At 39.5% G+C, this 19,039-nt stretch overlaps 1 protein-coding gene across 6 annotated transcripts in view; it reads right to left on the bottom strand.

Annotated features, from left to right (window-relative positions):
- Window positions 1-15,498, bottom strand: part of LOC124802437 (far upstream element-binding protein 1) — a 75,600-nt gene extending 60,102 nt beyond the window's left edge. For 5 of the 6 annotated variants that reach the window (XM_047263217.1, XM_047263218.1, XM_047263219.1 and 2 more), the window contains exons 1-4: window positions 15,359-15,457; window positions 5,324-5,396; window positions 4,658-4,900; window positions 1,934-2,063 (exon numbers count right to left, since the gene is read on the bottom strand). In XM_047263217.1, the coding sequence (XP_047119173.1) occupies window positions 1,934-2,063; window positions 4,658-4,900; window positions 5,324-5,396; window positions 15,359-15,442 (530 nt within the window). In that variant the 5' untranslated portion in view covers window positions 15,443-15,457. Of the gene's footprint in view, window positions 1-1,933; window positions 2,064-4,657; window positions 4,901-5,323; window positions 5,397-15,358 lie in introns of all 6 variants that reach the window. The other variant, XM_047263216.1, reaches the window with a different exon arrangement.
- Window positions 15,499-19,039: the final 3,541 nt, after the last annotated feature.

Raw genomic sequence — 19,039 nt, 5'->3', positions numbered from 1 at the left:
ATGTCTCTAGTTACGAATTTTTCTTTCTTCACTGCACACTTGCTGAACAACACTGTTTTCATAGACAACATGCTAGCCACAAAAAATACCATTCACAGGCAGCAATTAGGAATGTTTCACTGTTGACATAAGTTGTCATTTAAATCTGATATGTATAGCAGTAGTTCATTTGCAAATGTTTGAAAACACTGACATGTCCATAAAAGTTATGCTAATAACTTTGAAACTGATGCACTGAATGTAACTTCACTGAACAATAAAGGCCATGCCTAGTGATTGTGTGAACTGTAACAATGCAGCCTCCTTTACGCACTAGAATATTTTTTTGTAAACTGATCACCAATTTCATTGTTATAATGGCAGTTTCCCTAGCAATTTAGAAATATGTACTTCCACTAATACAAATGTTTACTTCACTGGACACTGCATGATTCTTACGTCAGCCCTACACATCATACTTCAGCTGCTAGTCTTACACATCATGCTTCAGCTGCTGTCACATGAAACCAGCAACGGTGAGGTAGACATCGCACGAGTACTTCTTTTGTCCCCCCCCCCCCCCCCCACACACACACACACACACACACACACACACACACACACACACACACACACACACACAGAGAGAGAGAGAGAGAGAGAGAGAGAGAGAGAGAGAGAACACTAAATGTCTTGCTCCTTTGTGTAACACTTTACACTTCCTTTTTACCATTAATGATGAGTACTATAAGAAAAGTATAGTGTACAGTAGCAAGTAACTTTTGCAACCACATCCTGAAATGTTAAAGAACAAAAACTTGCTGAAGCTCACTTCTTCAAGTTCTTTTGCCAAATTAATTTCAGGAACTCACTGCACATACTTGCAGAAGTGTATCTGCTGAAGTTATCGTTGGCAAAGAAAATTATGAAGAACATAATTAGGAAAAAATGAAATGTTTGGGTGAAAATGCATACAGAGGCATACCTATTTCAGCTTCAATAACTAAATGAAATAAAATCCGTGGACTTCACACCGATTAGAAATTTTCTGAGGATGTCATGTCCAGTTTTGGACATCTCTTCTATTATACCATCAAGTATTCAAAAACTGGAGCCAAACGTGAGGCATGCTATATAACCAATATATCACAAAACATTCTATTTTCGCAAACAGTATTTATTACTTTCATTACGATTGTAATACACTGATATTTCTGCCAACCTTAAAAATTCAGCTCAAATTTAGAGATGTCTGTACTGCCATTCTATTTTCCCTTCTGGTAAAACAAATGGTAAATTCATTTTAGCTTCGATAGCTGCATTGGCCAACTAGAAATGTTTAAGGGTTGCATCAATGCATTTATCTCAGCACTGCTTTTGCCCCATTCTTTTCGACATTTTCGTAACAGTACTGAATACACAAAACTACTGCAAGTTTGAGAAGAACTTCCAGCACCTTGCAACTACTTGCAGCAAGGTGAGATACTCTTTTCCACTAACTTGCAGAAGCTACTTCTGCAGTGGCACAATAATTTGGTTTGTGCTATGACCAATGCGATGAAGTTTAGAGGGGGGGGGAAAAAAAACACCCTCACTGCTCAAATAGTCGAGTTTAATAAACAAAAAGTTTATAACAATTATATCTGACCAATCAACCTCAACAATACTTACAAATACTTTAAAAATACATCTCATTGAAGCACTTCAATAAAAACTTGTTAGACAAAAAGTGGGACAGGCCTCAAAACTGAAGAAAATAGGCCCTGAACAAGGTACCTGAATGAACAATTCTTTAAAAAGACTAGTGTGTGATGAATCGGGCTACAGGTGTAATGAACAATTGGTTCACACCTGAGAAATTTCATCTCTTATTATTTGCCCAATAGAAAACTGATAAGCACATACTATGCTTCCAGTCAAGCAAAGGGCACCAAAATAGTACTGAAGTACTTACTTAATGGCCTCCCGTGTTCCTGTGAGAGTGCATGTTCTGTCTGGCATACCAGCGCTATCAGGAGCCATTTGTATCTTACAACCCGATTCATTCTGTAATCTGCTGATCTGCTCACCACCTCTTCCAATAACTGTAAATTAATAGTACAAGTTATATTAGATTACCAGGTTATTATAGTTATAGAACTGAAAGCAAACTACGAAAATTTATTCTTGGATCCAAGTCTACTTTAAATCCCACAATCATCGCAACCAATGACATTAGAGAACTGGCGTTTCTTATAGATAAGACTGGATAGATTAGACATAAGAACTATTCTGCTGATTTAAAGAAATATCTGAATGGAAAAATGTATTGAGAACAATTACTACCTATTTTCAGTATCAACAACCTTCAGAATTCTTTCTTAACAGTAACTTCTGATCAAATTTCTTTTCTTTCTCCCTCAATACTTTCTAGCAATATTCAAAACATAAAAACCGAAAGAAAAAGAGAGGCACTAAAGATTGGCATGGAAGTGAGGGATCTTTAATTAACAAAGAAGTTCATGAATTTATAATCCCCTACAAGAGCTTCTAAATGCATTAACGTTTCTGAACACTTCTTGTTAATGGTTTGTAATACAAATATTCACAAACAATGACAATCCACAAACTAAAGAATGCTACAGAATCAAAATGTGATGTTAATAATGCAAAACTTCAATTAAATGTATGTTTCATGATGGTGTACTGTTACATCATCGAACTTTTTGATCAAAAAACAAAATGATAAAATTTTTGCAGTAAAATGTTAACAAGATTACACTACAATGTATTATATAACAGCATACTAAAATTGAATGAAGATAATCACCACAATATTGATATTGTTAGTTAAAACCCCTACTAAAACACACTGGCTTTCAGACCACACAGCTGTAAAACTAGTTCCTTTACCTCATCCTGAATGCCTATCTCCAATCAATTTGAGAAAAGATACTAAGGCCCTCCAAACAAGGAGTCATTCAGAAGCAACACTGTCCACATAAGCTGGCAGTGAATCTTTACCCCTGTAATTTAATGCACCTTTACAGACAGCATGACTGGAGTGACTTCAGCCAATCACTTCCAACCTGTTGCGAATCAGTTCCCAGCGATTCGGTGCCCTTGTTACCACGAGATTTGAGTTGTGTCATGTCTCTAATAAAGCTGTGTGCCAGTTTAATTTGAAGAGGTTCAAATATGTGTGAATTTCTAAGGAAGTAAACTGCTGAGGTCATCAGTCCCTAGACTTACACACTACTTTAACTTATGCCAAGGACTGACCCCCCCCCCCCCACACACACACACACACACACACACACACACACACACACACACACACACACGCTCCCGAATGCGTGAGGGAGGGAGCACTCAAACTCCTGGCGGGTGGGGCCGCACAATTCGTGACATGGCGCCTCAAACTTGCAGCATTTCAAGATGAACAAGCAGGCTGTGAACGTTAGGTGTGTACAGAAGTCTAAAATCATCCCATTTTATGCAATTACAAACTCCTATGCTACTGCAGGAGTCATCTGACAGACAAAGCAGGGTGTGAAATGGAAAAAGGAATTTATAATATTAAATATGTAGTGTACCAAACATTCACTATTTAAAGTAAAATTACCCATATGTCACTGGAAGCAAATGTGCAAAAGAATTATAAATCATACTGATAGTGTTCTCTTATGTGACTAAATACCCTTTATCATTCTGCAAAATTACACTGTCAAGCAGAAACTAACAGTGCAAAGACAAATCACCGACAAATGTAAATACGATGGTGTTCACATTAACTGACTTGACAAGCACAAACCACCAGCACCACATTTCCATGTATATAAATCTCTCAATATTTGGGCTATAAAACCACCATTGTGTCACAGCACAAGAAATCAACTGCACCAAATCACAGTAGCACTGTTTAGTTGTTCCACAAAGAGCTAGAAATTTCTAATCTGTTACATCTCCTTGGCTGCTACATATAGCCTGAAGTTTACATTTCTTTGGATGAATCAATGAATCCAGAATGTTGATCATTTCCTTATTAGTTTGCAACAAGGAACAACATCTTCCTCCGAGCCTGAACCTATCCTCTACATGACGAGTGTAAAAGGAACATCCTTGGGTGCAACAAGCAATACTCCGCTGCCCCGTGTGCAGAGCAGTATTGCCAGCTGGTCAGCAACCCATTGCCAATGCAGACCAACTGCCCATTGAGCTGCTTTTCAATTGCTCCACCCTGCACACAGCCTTTTTCTGCTATTATCCAAAACCATCTCCCCTTCTACAGAAAATAGTGTTTGTCTTTTGTCTTTAACATTACGGTTTGAGGGAGATTAGGAAGCAATCCTTACAGTTCATTTTTATACCTCAGCATTCATTACCTTTATTAAGTGAACAATTAACACTGTAATAAAAAATTGTGTCATTCAAACCGAAATTGGTTCTACGGTATATCACATTACGGAAAAACTGTAAATAACCATTTCATATTCTCAAATTACAGTAACTTTAGATTCATAACGAACTCAGCAAATAAGTTTGCCATTTATCATGTATCTATCTTTAAAAATTTAATATCCACATCCATTTCATGTAATTTAACTATTAGGAAAGTTCTGTTCTGTCAAAAAAACTATCAAGTGTCCTACAGATTTTACAAAATAAATAAGTAGCAACTGCTTAACACTGTACTTACTCAGGCCAACCATTTTGTCAGGCACTCTGATGTCTTCATTTTGAACAGCTCCTAGGCCTGGGACACCAACGCCCCCCAGGCCTGGGAGTCCAGCTGCTGCAGCCGCCGCCACCCTGGCTGCCACGGCAGCCGCCTGAACAGCTGCCGCTGCGTTGTTCACTGGTTGTGAAGTAGTCTGCTGTGCCCGAAGTGCCGCTATCTGCGGATCACTAGTTGTGGCCGCTTTCTTGGCCTCGGGCTCCCCTGCAATTGTTTTCCCCATTCAACTTGTTCCACAGGGTCACACAACAGAATTAAGTCTCTCTCTCTCTCTCTCTCTCTCTCTCTCTCTCTCTCTCTCTCACACACACACACACACACACACACACACACACACACACACACACACACACACAGTGTACAGCTTTCCTTTCCTGCTGTACCATTTATTCGCCCAAGCACCAAACACACTGCAAATTTAGTTCTGCTAACACACTTCTGCTGATGAAAATGTAAAAGTAAATGTACTATGCAGAGGTGATTAGATAAAGTAATAGGAAAGAGTTTCCATTCAACAAAACTTGCTATAGTGGAACAATACACATATATTACACATGAATGAAACGGTATGTTTCAGTCTTAATTTATAGTTGACAAGTTTGATATTACACTCTTGGAAAGGCTCACCTGTCCCCTCTTCCAAAGGCCGTTTTTGACCAGTGCTCTCACTTGAGCCACCAGGATTGATCTTGGCTGCAATCTGTAAACAGAGATTTATTTTACAGATAAATTAACATACCATTGCCATTTACAACAACACCCTACATGCTCTAGTTTGAGAGCTTACAACAAGATAAAACAACATCTAAATATCCTGCCAAGCCCGCTTGATTACAGGAGGCACGCACATCCCCACGCATGCGCGCTCACACACACACACACACACACAGCAGGTCACTTCAGAAATGCAGTTAATGTGTAACACAGAGCACTGGTGGAAGCAGCCATCACAAGGGATGACGAAAATGGAAGATGCTCTGTCGATAGCTGATTTTTGGTGATCAATGACTGAACTACGGCAGACAGATTTTGTAGATCTGAATTTAAACTCTTGTTCCAAACTAACCACAGCCTCACGATGTGCAATTTATCCAAGAAAATGGCAATCAACAATCTGCAGCAGAATTAAAATCAAGCTCACTTTGTTCACGGAATTTAAAGCTAACCCTACAAACAATTTCAAGACAAAAACTTCAATGTCTGACTATGAACACAATATGTTTGTTTGCATAGCCACCTTCTGCAGCAGAATTTCAGTTTTAGCAATAAATACTAACTAATTTCCCGCTGTCACTGGTTACATGAAACTGTTCTCACATTGGCTACATGGAATTCCACATCACCAACCAATAAGCAGTTCATGTGGTCACTTGATTGTTGTTTATAGGCAACACAAGTAGATTCCAAACAAAAAAGACCGACAAAATGAAAAAGAAGAGCAACTAAAAAACCAGTACTACGATGGAAATGATGCAGCACAGTATTTGACAAGATTTGAACCTTTGACCTTCTACTCTTAATGTTTATACTTTAAGCACTACACTACACCACTATACAGAAAAAGGCTCCGTATTCATGACTGGTGTCCCAGTCACAATTGACAGCCTTAAAAAAGTTGCTTCAGGCAATGTCACGCGAAGCTTATCAACATAAGCCGATCACTGAGTTTATTAACTGCATAAATGAAGCTGACTCAATTCTTGACCAGAAGGATACAATAGTGTGATTAGTGCTGTGTATGAAATGTGAGTACTTTGGCAGCAATGTGCGTGCATGTGTGGGGGGAGGGGGTTGTTTATGAGGTGATAAAGTGCTTTCAAACAAAGATTTCAGCAATGTACTCAAATTTAGGAATATGCACTATTCAATCACTGGAAACACACACAGACACGCTAGGTGGTATCAAAAACCATCTGTGAGTGAAGGACATACAGGAAGAGGAAAGCATTGGCAATGAAAATTTTGAACTACGACAGCTATCAAAGAACCATACATTAAACACCACTAACCTTTAAGTTCACAGACTACACACAGGTTGTATCAATATGAATAAATTACGTAAGGTCAAGTGCTGACTGTCATGACACACACAGGAAGAATGTCAATGATGTTCTGGAATGTAATGACAAGGATGTGGATCCATGGCGCATGCAGCATGATTGAGTTGGTTCAACAGATTCTTGACTGGGTTTCAATCCGGGGAGCATGGTAAACTCATCCCGGTGCTATTTGAACAACACAAGTACAATTCGAACAGTGAGCTATGGTGCACTGTCCTGCTGGCAGATGCCATCATGCCAAAGGAAAACGAACTGCCTGTTTGGGTGGACATGGGTCCCAAGGATAGATGCGCACTTATGTTGATCCACTGCATGGTGCGATCACGCACAGAATGCCACGAAAACATTCCCCAGACCATAAAATTCCCACCCCCAAGTCTGGCCCCTTCCGACGATTGTTGCAAGGCATTTACTTTTAGGCATTTCACGCTGTACATGCCAACAGCAATCTGTCCATCGATCAAAAAACTTGATTCACCTAAAAAGGCCAACTGCAGAATTGCTGTGCCAATTCCACCCTTGTCACCAATGAACATCAGTCAACAGGGGTGCATGAAACTAGCACCTGCTCTGGCTGGGCACTCAGTTACTCAAGAATTTAACAACCACTTGCAAATACAGATTGCCATCTTTTTCACCTGTCATCTAAAGCCCATAGTGCACCACACTTGCCTCAGCACAAGTTTCGGATAGCTCCATTTTGCCGGGCACAGTATACTTTGCCCAAAATGGCATGCGAACAGTTTACAAACTTTGCCATTTCAGATATGCTTCCACCTCTGGTGTGAAAGCCAATGTTCATGCCCTTTAGAATGTCAGACAGATCACTCCATTTCCACATTACGACAATTGCATTTTTTCCCCCACATCCCCTCATTCTTATACCCTCCACAGCTTGTGCTGACACCTGCGGTCTTGTTAGTGGTTATTGCACACCGATTTCTAACAAAGATGGTCATCACATTATTGTGACAGGACAGTGTAGTCCATGTGTATGACTCTACTGGAAACTTACAGGAAGTGAATGATTTGTGAATAGCAAATTGCTGAAAATGCAAGGAAGGCCACAGAAATACAGCTACATTAAATTCAGATAATTCAGATACAAGGCAATGAATGCCTAAAAAACTTGTGTGTGACAACATTAGTAACAACAAACATGGTTTACATCATTTGGTGTAAATAGTGTGAATTACTAACATGACACCTAACTTGCTAAATGTTACCATTGTGGAAACATATCAGTATAAAAGAAATCCTCGCACAATGACAAATTTATGTTTACATAATACCTTTCCTTCAAATGAACTTTCCATTACCACATCTAACACCATTTAGTTTAACAATTTCATACGCTCAAACTGACCAAACACAGCTTAGTGATACTTACTCAAAAGTAAATTCTTCCAACATCCACATAAAAACTACGAGACAGCAAGAATCAATACTTTTAATGACGGCTACAAAATGAGAAAAAGGACTTGTTATCAGGCTAAATGCAATGCTGACCTACTCCACTACGAATGGAGTAAGACATGAAAACTGGCAACTGAACATTTCATACAAACTGGAAAGTATTTGCCGCAACTCAATGAAATGTCAATTTGCTGAATATTGTAACTAGAAATGGTAATCACATGGCAGGCTAACCACATGTACACTGTTTCCAAAATATTGATACTGGAAAACATTAGTCCACATGTATACAATTCGCATAGCAGTGTCACTTGAAAACTTGGTTGTAGCAGAAGACTGGTATTTAAACCTTCACTGGAGAAACATTCAACTTAACAGTTCACACAACATCAAGTTACAATGGCTATACTGGAATAGTGATGTTACAACTGCAGCCTCTATACACATAGCAGACAATACAGTTTTTTGTCCCATTTATACTCGTGCTCATAACCTAAGGATAATGCTGACACATAGTGAAACAACGCTCTGGTAGGCAGTTTGCAGGTTCAAATCACCTCGCAGTATGACCATGTGGTGCATTTGACCTGCGGTCGTCATATGCTGGCAGCAGACCACATGCGAAGAGGTGTGCTAGTGCATGTCAGAGTACAGTGAAGCAAGCAAGTCTGGATGTCCAGTGTACAACACCACAAGAAGACCGATATCTCACCATCAATGCCCACAGACAGCCACGGAGTACAGCAGGTAGCCTTGGACCTTAACGCAGCCACTGGAACAGTTGTCTCCAGACACACAGTCTCCAGACGACTGAACAGACATGGTTTATTCGCCCAGAAACCTGCAATATGCATTCCACTGACCCTGGTCACAGGAGAGCACCTAAAGCCTGGTGTCAAGAACACAGTACACGGTCATTGGAACAGTGGTCCCAGTTATGTTCACGGACGAGTCCAGGTATAGTCTGAACAGTGATTCTTGCCGGGTTTTCATCTAACGTGAACCAGGAACTAAATACCCACCCCTTAATGTCTTTGAAATGGACATGTATGGAGGTCGTCGTTTGATAGTGTGGGGTGGGATTATTATTGGTGCTCGACCACCTGATCCAGAGTATGCCAACCCGTTGTGTGGCCTGCATACATGTGCATGATGATCATATCCCATATTGATGTCTGAGTACATGTGCAGGAAACAGCGGCATTTTTTGTTTTGTGACTGTTTTCTCAACTTATCACCAATACCATGGACTTACAGACCTGTCGTGTGTGTTCCCTATGTGCCTATGCTATTGACGCCAGTTTTTTTTAGTGCCACATTGTGTGGCGCCACATTCTGCGATTATCCTTAATTTATGAGTACCAAAATGACAGCAAATGAACAACTGCATAACAATGCAGAAATATTCGTAATACAGCACACGGTTTCGATAACTGCATAAAGAAACAGAAAATATACATTTAACTATGACTGATACCTTGAAAAATACACAGTACATAGTTTACAAAATAAATAATAACCGAGATGCTAATATCTCACTACATTTTATAATGGCAACGATGGAATAAATAACCGATATTCATAGATTTCCGTTCACCATTTTATGGTGACAATAGTGCAATTCTATCCAGCTCCTCATCGTCACTGTAGTCTGAATCAGCACCAAAACTGTATTCATGGTCATTAAAAACAAAAATTTACTTAATGTTTTTGGCCACAATTTTGTGCAAAAATATGGTTCAAGGTGTAACAATATGTGCCATTTCTAACAGGACTTTGCATTTGTTTAGTACTTTGTTACAGAAGCCAGTACTTTACTGAACAATTTTCAGTAACTTTTCACCCCTGAAAAGTTCACTTTCTTTTAATGATACTAGTTAACTTTGCTACTGTAGGATACTCTTTCATGTTGTAGTAAGCATAAATATGCCTGCAAACTGCATCAGCCTTGCAAGAATCTGTGCCTGTGATAGGGCGAGGCTGCCTTTCCTACTTTCCAGGGCTCGCTAAAAATATATTATCTGATCAGGACGGCTCTGAATCATTACAGCTCACATCTACATATTTTTTACTTTTACAATAACATTCCCTTGCTTATTACTGTTTTTGCACTAATTTCAAGATCTTTTGATGTTTGTTCCACAACTTTGTCAGCAGGAACTGATAGCTGTCCATGAATACTTGCATATTCTTCCTCCTGCTCTTACAGCTCACAAGTTCTCTGTAGCAACTACGGTGCTGCGCTGTATAGCAGCACACCTTGACGCAAAGGATTGTCACTGGGCCAACTAATTTTTTTCAGTGTCATTTTCTAAATCACAGTACAACGCAAGAACACTGTAGAAACCACACACAATGCACATCGTTTATATTCACAGCAAAGGAGGCCGGCAAACATGCGAGCTTTGACATCACGACCGCCAGAGATAACCACACTGTGCTTGGTTCATGACCCCTCCCCCCATCCAACACCTCGTGCTTCTTGTACTTCACTTATTAACCTGTTACGCTACCAACTTTAAACACATATGTCAAGTGTAACATTTTAATGGCCTGGGCACAGCATTGCCCCTGCAATCTGTACATGAAAAGGTGCCATGACAGTTAAAAATTAATTTGGCATAGCTGCTTCTTGCATCTCCAATCATGTAAAGCAACTTCATTGTTGCTGTAGCTTTACAGATGCCTTGTTTTCAGTCACATACCTCTGGTACCACCAACAGCATTATGTACTTTGCAATTTAAAGAAAGCAACAATGCTGTTCACTGTAACAGCACTTCTATCAATGTATAGCATATAGGTTAAAAATGTAATATTTTTTTCTTCGCCCCATGTTTGACAATTATAAATAAAGCACAACGTAAATTCAGAACTGTATTACATAATGAACAAATCTCCAAGTATTTTGATGCATGTTTGTTAATCTTCTATGGATTCCTATACCATGCACCTAATTATAACGGCTTCTTTGGGAGTAAGAATCACCTACCATCACTGTACTTGTGGAAGTTAAATTGCTCCAGTTCTTGAGTTAAGCAATCAAATTTTGTATATACTTGATTCAATATTTGAATAATTATTTCTGTAAATATATTTTGAGGGTAATATATCCCAACCATCCCACAGCACGATGGCGAGGGTGGGACGACATGATATGAAAAAATATTTGATAATTGAAGATATCAATGCCAAATTATACTTTCAGGTTCACTAAACATTTTACTGCCAACTGCCTGGCCACAGTGGTTAACACCAGCTCCCTCCAGATCAGGTAAGTGCTGTCAGGCTTGGCTGGCACTTGGATGGGTGACAGCCTGGATGTGGTGAGCAGCAAGCAGGGTGCACTTCGTCCTTGTGAGGCCAACTGAGGAGCTACTTCAGTGAAAAGTGGTGGCTCCAGTCACAAAAAATGAAAACAGGAGTGTGGTAGACTAACCACATGCCCCTGCATACCCTCATCCAGTGACAGATGTATCAGCCGAGTGTGACACTGCAGTCTGTCAGCACTGGTGAGACTACAGAGGCTTGTTCAGATGGGAAAAGGAATGGAGACTGGGTTTGATGTCCCATCGACAGCTTGGTCACTAGAGACGGTGCACAGGCTTGAATTGTGTTAAGGGTGGGGAAGGAAACTGGCTGTGCACTTTCAAAGGAACCATTCTGTTTGCCTGGAACTATTTAGAGAAATTGCAGAGAACTAACTGTTGTCCTCCCAAATGCGAGTAGTGTGCTAAAACAGGCACTCCTAACGCTGAGGGTCTGCAGTGAAAAGACATGACTAAAGTATAACTGGAACACCTGGAGCAATTAAAAAAAAAATAGTGTAAATGTGACTCATTATTTGCATACAAATACTGTGGGAGCTCTATTACCACTGGGTATGAGTGATGAGAAGTAGTAACACATATAAACATCCAAAAACAATCTCATTGTTTCTTTCCTGTGCTCAGTTAGCTGAATACTTTAAAGAGTATTAAGCACAATCTGCCTCCCTAACGATGTTCAATGTGTCAACCACACATTTTCAGGTCAAAGACCATGGGTATACAGGCAAAGCCATCAAAAATCTTGTCACCACGTAATTTGTATGTAAGGCATAGCATAAATACAGACATACATGGCACAGTCAAACATTCTAAAAATCAAATTACTTGGAACCTAGGATGTTAACACCTTTAAACATTAAAATTTGAAAATATCAGGTCACATTTTGAAACTATGGGTTTCCATCACATATAGTAACAACTACACAATGTGCAATGTACACAAATCATCACATTAAACAAAATGTCCCCTTCCACGGTAACAAGATACCTGACTACACTACATACCACCACCACAAACTTCTTAAAAAAAAAGTGCCAACAGCATCATCCGTGGTCAAGCCACTATGGCAGTATCGCAAACTTCACGAAGCCTTTCAATTCCCCTCAAATAATTTGCACCCTGTCATATGCTTACCACAGTTTGAAAGTCATTCACTTCAAATGTAAAATTATTAAAATCAGTTGGTAGAGTGTAATATTGCAACCCCCCCCCCCCCCCAAATCTTGGTTGTGTTGGCAGACTAATTTGAACAGCAGCCCAAGGTCTAGGTCAGATTGGAAGGTGGTAAACTGCGAGTTGGCGAAGCCAACAAATGCAAATACCAAATAAAGGTTCTAATGAAGTTACCTGTAACGCAGCATAAACTCCAGGTTTGCAGCACACTTAAATGCACTTTGTAAATTCAGAAAAATTCTTTACCCTTTGGCTCCTGCAAACATGCTTGCTACAGTAGCAGCTGAGAACTGTGACAATCACCTAATAGGCTATTTCAGACAGCATAGGAGCCTGTGTATATTTTTCTACCCAGGCTGTTGTTATCCAAGAGCCCTCCCTCATGTTTTGCACTAGAGTGCTTTCCACAAAGTCTCTTCACAGATATGCCACCACTGAGGCAAACAATTTCTGAGTTCAAAGCTAAGCTGCAAATTGACAATTGTTACAAATGCACAGATGTAAAGATGGCTTTTCCTTCAATAAATTAAACAAAATTTGGTGTTCCATTCTAAAAGTTATATCAGTTTTTGAGTCTTCACATTCACAAGAATTATTAATTACACTTGTTGAAACTTGAGAGAGGAGTGCTACACCACACCTGCTGATGCAGGCAATTTAGGATTGCAGCTTTCAGAACCTATGGATGAGTTACCACTCATGTCAACATCAAATAATACATACAGACTGTCACACTCGTTCGTATATCCATGATCTGTTCATGTGTAACCATGATGCCTAATTTTCTTTATAGAAAATGAAAAACAGACAAATCCTGAGTAACAAACAGATGTAAATCAAAACTTAATGACGCAACACACGATCACAACAATAAACCGACCAAAACACAACTAGTGGTCAGAACTACTGAGATATGGTGCAGGCACTGTGAGCTTGAGCTCATCACAGCACTGAAGTATCCGAGTGGTGAAGTTCAAGGATCAGCAAGGACACCCAAGGTAACTCAGCATTAGCACTGAAGGGAAACAAGAGCAGACACTACCTCAAACAGCATCTGTAGAGTGGCGGAGCATGAAAATTTCACTACCTACAGCAGTCAAAGATTTCACAATTACACTACCATCCTCAATATTATATACTGTTAAACAGTTTCTTAAGACACAATGCTTACTGACGATTTCTGTCGTCAGGATCAACCTGTGTGTTGATAACTTTCAAACCATTCATTTCCATGCAAACCTTTAACCAATGCAAACTAGTTTGTTACATTGTGTAAATAGTAGTCAATAATATAAGTAAACTGCAAAAAGACGCTCTGCAGAGAGGAAAATGTCTACATTCAGTTATCCACGTCTTAACTAACACCAGAACACTTCTACACTTCAGAGCATACACGAAACAACTGCTTAAACAGCCACCTACAACTGAGCATCCAAATAAGAAACTAAGAAAAATAGACATCTTACAACAAAAATATACAAAATATAACAAATGTGAAAGCACATCCGCTCTCCAGGACCATAATAAAAGTAGGTTGAAAACTAACAACTTATAAACATCAAAACAAAACAACTGGGTATCTGACATGTTTACATCTAAAAATGATGCAGCCTGGTTAATCTCTTAATAAATTATTAAGCTAATCACTCTCCTAACTAAAGAAACGACTTTAGGGACTGGAATCATTTAATTCAACTGTAGCATTTGGAGATAGCATGCAGATTTCAATCTGTCATTCAGCACATATAATAAAAAGTGCAATACCATAGCTCATTGTTACACATTCAAATACACGAAGATTACCATGCCTAGTTACACATGCTCAAATGTGAAAACAACTAATACAAATCACCAGGAACACACAAATGACTATGTAGTCTATGAAAACTTCACATTACTTTCAGGTAAATTTTAGTAAGCTGATTGGGTGCAGACTTGCAACGCCCCCTATCAGCCATTCCCTGTAGTATTAGTTATTTGTAACAATTAGAAACTACGCGTCAACACCAACCTAAGCAAGTAATATACCTGAAGAGCATTTTCCATTGTGAGCCGGAATTTAGTGAAAGTCCTCCACAAGTCAAAGGCACAGCTTACATTTATCTTCAGTGTAACGGAAGTACATGAATATCCGAACAAGTCTTAAAAATGCTATTTATCACAGTGAAATTTGTCAGTGTACATTAACACACTATTCAGCGTCGTGTACTGCAGGGCCATGGCTCTGCTGTATTCGCGCCGCGGTAAGGACTACGCAAAAAATATCGATTTTGCTCGAGTAGACCTGAAAGATGGCCGGTGACGGCCGAAATACATAGAAGTGATACACTTGCAAACTGTGAACCCTACTTACAATCCGAACCACTACTCCTTACATCACATTCGACAAATTACTCTCATCCTTAAGGTGGCTGTCCTCCATTACAAATTCCAAGGCCGGCCATTCCAGCTGAAGCGACACGAATAAGTATTAATGTAATTATTACTGCACGTCACTCCTAGACGTTTATGGCAAAAGACGATTTAAAACACAGAAAAACATAATTACGATAACACTCAAGCAAACAATGCAACACAAAAGCATGGCGCTCAGCCACACTTGGTACCCATTTTAAACGACAAGATCGAACGAAAAACATAGTTATTATAATTCATTTATTGCTTATTTTTATATTGAATTCGTACCTGTCTCGCACGTTGAAGGGCGGCAGCAAAAGCTGAACTTTGACTGAAATTTGATGGCGGCGCAACCGCTGAATAATCACTCATGTTGAACCATGAAGCAGAATAGGGAAAATGGCGCCTTCCTCAATGACCGATCTAGGCTGTTTGCCGCCAGGGGCGCTAACATGACGCCAACATCACCTCACGTGATCAGCCGCCATTCCAGTTGCCGCCCATTTCAAATTCCGACATGATGCGATGCATTTCATGCTGATGGACTCACGTAGCGAGAACTAATTAGTTGTGTTATCTTTCTGTGTAATACCGTTTAAGACTTTTTCCGCTTGTGAGTCACAATTATCGAATTGCTTAACAGTGTTTCCATGCTTTATTGGCACTGCGAAGTTGTGGAGATTACTCTAACAGTGGCATAAACACTCCAGTACGGTGACAATTCATTTAAGGTGACATATTACAATGCATTTACTTTAAAAAACATTTCAGAGTTCCTCTTTTCATAAGCTGCCATTACGCTGTATTTCGCATTGATTTTGGAACCCGCAGAATATATATGTTGCCTACGGATGTCATTCTGTGCAGAGATAATAGTCACACATCGATTATAAAAATACTTAGGTCGATTCACATTGGCATTTCCACACGTAAGGATCTATCTCTACCGGAATCTGTGCATGCAATAAATCATCGCGAATCTTGTTCGACCAAACGGCAAAGTGCAAATCTACTGCTGGCCTGCCATTTGTTGGTGCAGGAAAAAACTTTCAGTGGCTACCGTCTAACAAAGGACATCCAGGAGTTAAAGCCCGGACCACACATGCAACTAATGTGGCGCCATAGTTTGTGGCTCTCTGTAGTGGCATCGTCAGCTGCCTTTCACACAGGACGCCACAAATTCTACGTAGTTACACAGCTTTCAATATGGTGTCACCTGAAATCATATGAGCGTGTGAAGGTTATGGTATTAGACAAGAGATACGAATAAAGAAGACGAAAACCAAACGTTGGATCCGAAAATAGATTCTGCACCCAGAGAAATCAGGGGCCACAAACACATTTATAAAAGAAATAACACTCGGAGCCGAAACTGCTGTCTGCATTGCAAACTAACCAACAGCTGCCGAGTAAATATCATCTGCAGGCACGCCACTCTTCCAAGACTTTAAAATTTTATTGTATTCGTTGATATAGGCATTTCGAATGACTAATTTTTAGTTTAAGAGCTGCTACATCACACTCAGGAGCTATATCCTGCATATAATCCACAATTCATTCAACGATTGGTGTCACAAAGTTGATACTACTCACCTTTTTGGTTATATGTATTATGATTATTTATTTCACATACACACTCATATACAGCTGCAGAAAATGAAACATAGATTACTGTTCTTGTCTTTCCAAAAGTTGCGAAAGTGTACCTGTCCAACATTTTTTATTCTTTTCAGTGATAAAATGAAAACATGCTGAAGTCGAATGGAGTACAACAGCAATTACTCCAAGGTACCGTGGCAGGATGCTCGTGTTCCGAAATACTGCCACCAGGGAGCAGCAATGGAAGGAAAGTGGCCCAACAAAGTACAACAAAGTTGAACTTTTTATGGTATGACATAAATTCCATCTCTTAAGCTGCGCCATTAATAACTGGTAGTCCACACCTGCAACTGCAGTTGCCACTAGCTGTGCTGATACTTTTATTGCATGTATGTGAATCCGGCTCAACTCATAATGCAGGTAATTCTGCTGTTTTCACAACTATACTTAAGAAATGCTAACAGTGTATCGGAAGAGGAAAGAATGGTTTAAATGAACGGCAGTATACATACATTAATTTACTTCAAGAGTTACACAGCGAACCTGATGACTGGCGAAATTATTTCCAAATGGACATGGATTATTATAGTTGTCTTTTGAGACCTGTAATTCCTCATATAACACCGCAAAATACTTGTATGAGGAGAGTAATTTCACTACATGAACGACTGATAACGATATTCCGACTCCTGACAAAAGGAAGAAGTTAAAAGGCTTCGCAGTTTTCGACACTGATGCTGATGTCCAAAGGAGTACCTAGCTAAATAATAACAGTCACAAGCTAAGCGATGTTTACTGTCCTGGAGAAGGATTTCATGAAGACATCTAAAATATTTCAATTATGTAATATGTTAATTGTGCAAAGTTATAGATAATATTTTAAAAGTTTTACATTTGTTTTGAAATCGATATACAATAACAAGTAATAGGAGTGGCCAAGAAGGTTTCTTTTACTTTACTGCTGAGTGTCTGGGGATTTTAAATTCCCATTTATTCAATTTACACTGAATTCTGAATGGGGATTCATAGTCTACAACACTCCGTCTGCAGGCCACAAGTGGCCCATCGGGACCATCCAACCGCCGTGTCATCCTCAGCAGAGGATGCAGATAGGAGGGGCGTGTGGTCAGCACACCGCTCTCCCAGTGGTTCTGATGGTTTTTTTTTCTTTGACCGGAGCCGCTACTATTCGGTCGAGTAGCTGCTAAGATGGCATCACCAGGCTGAGTGCACCTCGAAAAATGGCAACAGCTCATGGTGGCCTGGATGGTCGCCCTCCCAAGTGCCGGCCACGCCCGACAGCGCTTAACTTCGGTGATCTGATGTGAATCGGTGTATCCACTGCGGAAAGGCCATGGCCATAGTCTTCAGGGTGTTAGGAAATTTCTGCTACAAACTTCTACGACATGCAGAGGGCAGTGAGTACATAATATTTTGAATAGGAACCGATGTCTGGAAATGTGGTAAATTCTGCGTGTCCGATTCCACTCGTCAGATCTGAGCAGTGACATCATACATAAGGCAAAGATACTGCGTATAGGCAATTAATGAAAGCAATGTATCATACTGTAATTAAATGAATGTAGCATATGATAAAATTACAATCACATTCGCTCAGTTATTTACTTAGTCATGATTTATATCGAAGCGAAAGGAAGATACCGAAAATAATTAAGAACAAAAATTGAAAACAAATTTTCATGTCTGGCAAGAAGTATTCTCGTAATTATTCTCGACTAGAAAAGCACAGAGAACCTCTAAACTGCATTACAGTAAAACACATGGTGAAGTCATACCGTTACACCATAGTGTTAATTTTACTATTAATTATTGAATCCAACAGGAGAAGCGCAGGAAAGTTGCGGTTTTGGGTGGAGAGAAACTAAAATGTATCAGAAAAACAGGAAAATGAAACGAATGACAACAAATACTTCATTGCACACAAGTGATGAAAAAAATCATTGAATGGCTGCAGTCGATAACTAGAATTGACCTCCTATATATGTCAATTCTAGTTACCAATTCCAGCCATTCGATTTGAATTGACAAATATAGGAGGTCAATACTAATTACTGACACGAACTATTCGATGGTCCATAATTTTGGACATTTTTGCATTAAATCTGTTTTTGTAGGATTTCTAGATTTCTTATCGATCTCAAAACTACTAAAAAAACTAATAAATATTGTAGGTACAGCTTCCAAATTTTTCTCTTTTTCATAGCAATGAAGAGGGCAATACTGTATGCAGAAATCCTGTAAGACTTTATTGCACACACTCGATGTTAAAACGACCTCAATAACAAACAGTGAAATGGTTGGAATCGGTAACTAGAATTAACCTATATAGGTCAGTTATGGTTATCGATT

Source organism: Schistocerca piceifrons, chromosome 6 (assembly GCF_021461385.2).
Source record: "Schistocerca piceifrons isolate TAMUIC-IGC-003096 chromosome 6, iqSchPice1.1, whole genome shotgun sequence".
Lineage (NCBI taxonomy): Eukaryota > Metazoa > Arthropoda > Insecta > Orthoptera > Acrididae > Schistocerca > Schistocerca piceifrons.
The sequence above is the reverse complement of the archived record's forward strand: the minus strand, read 5'-3'. Positions and strand labels throughout refer to the sequence as shown.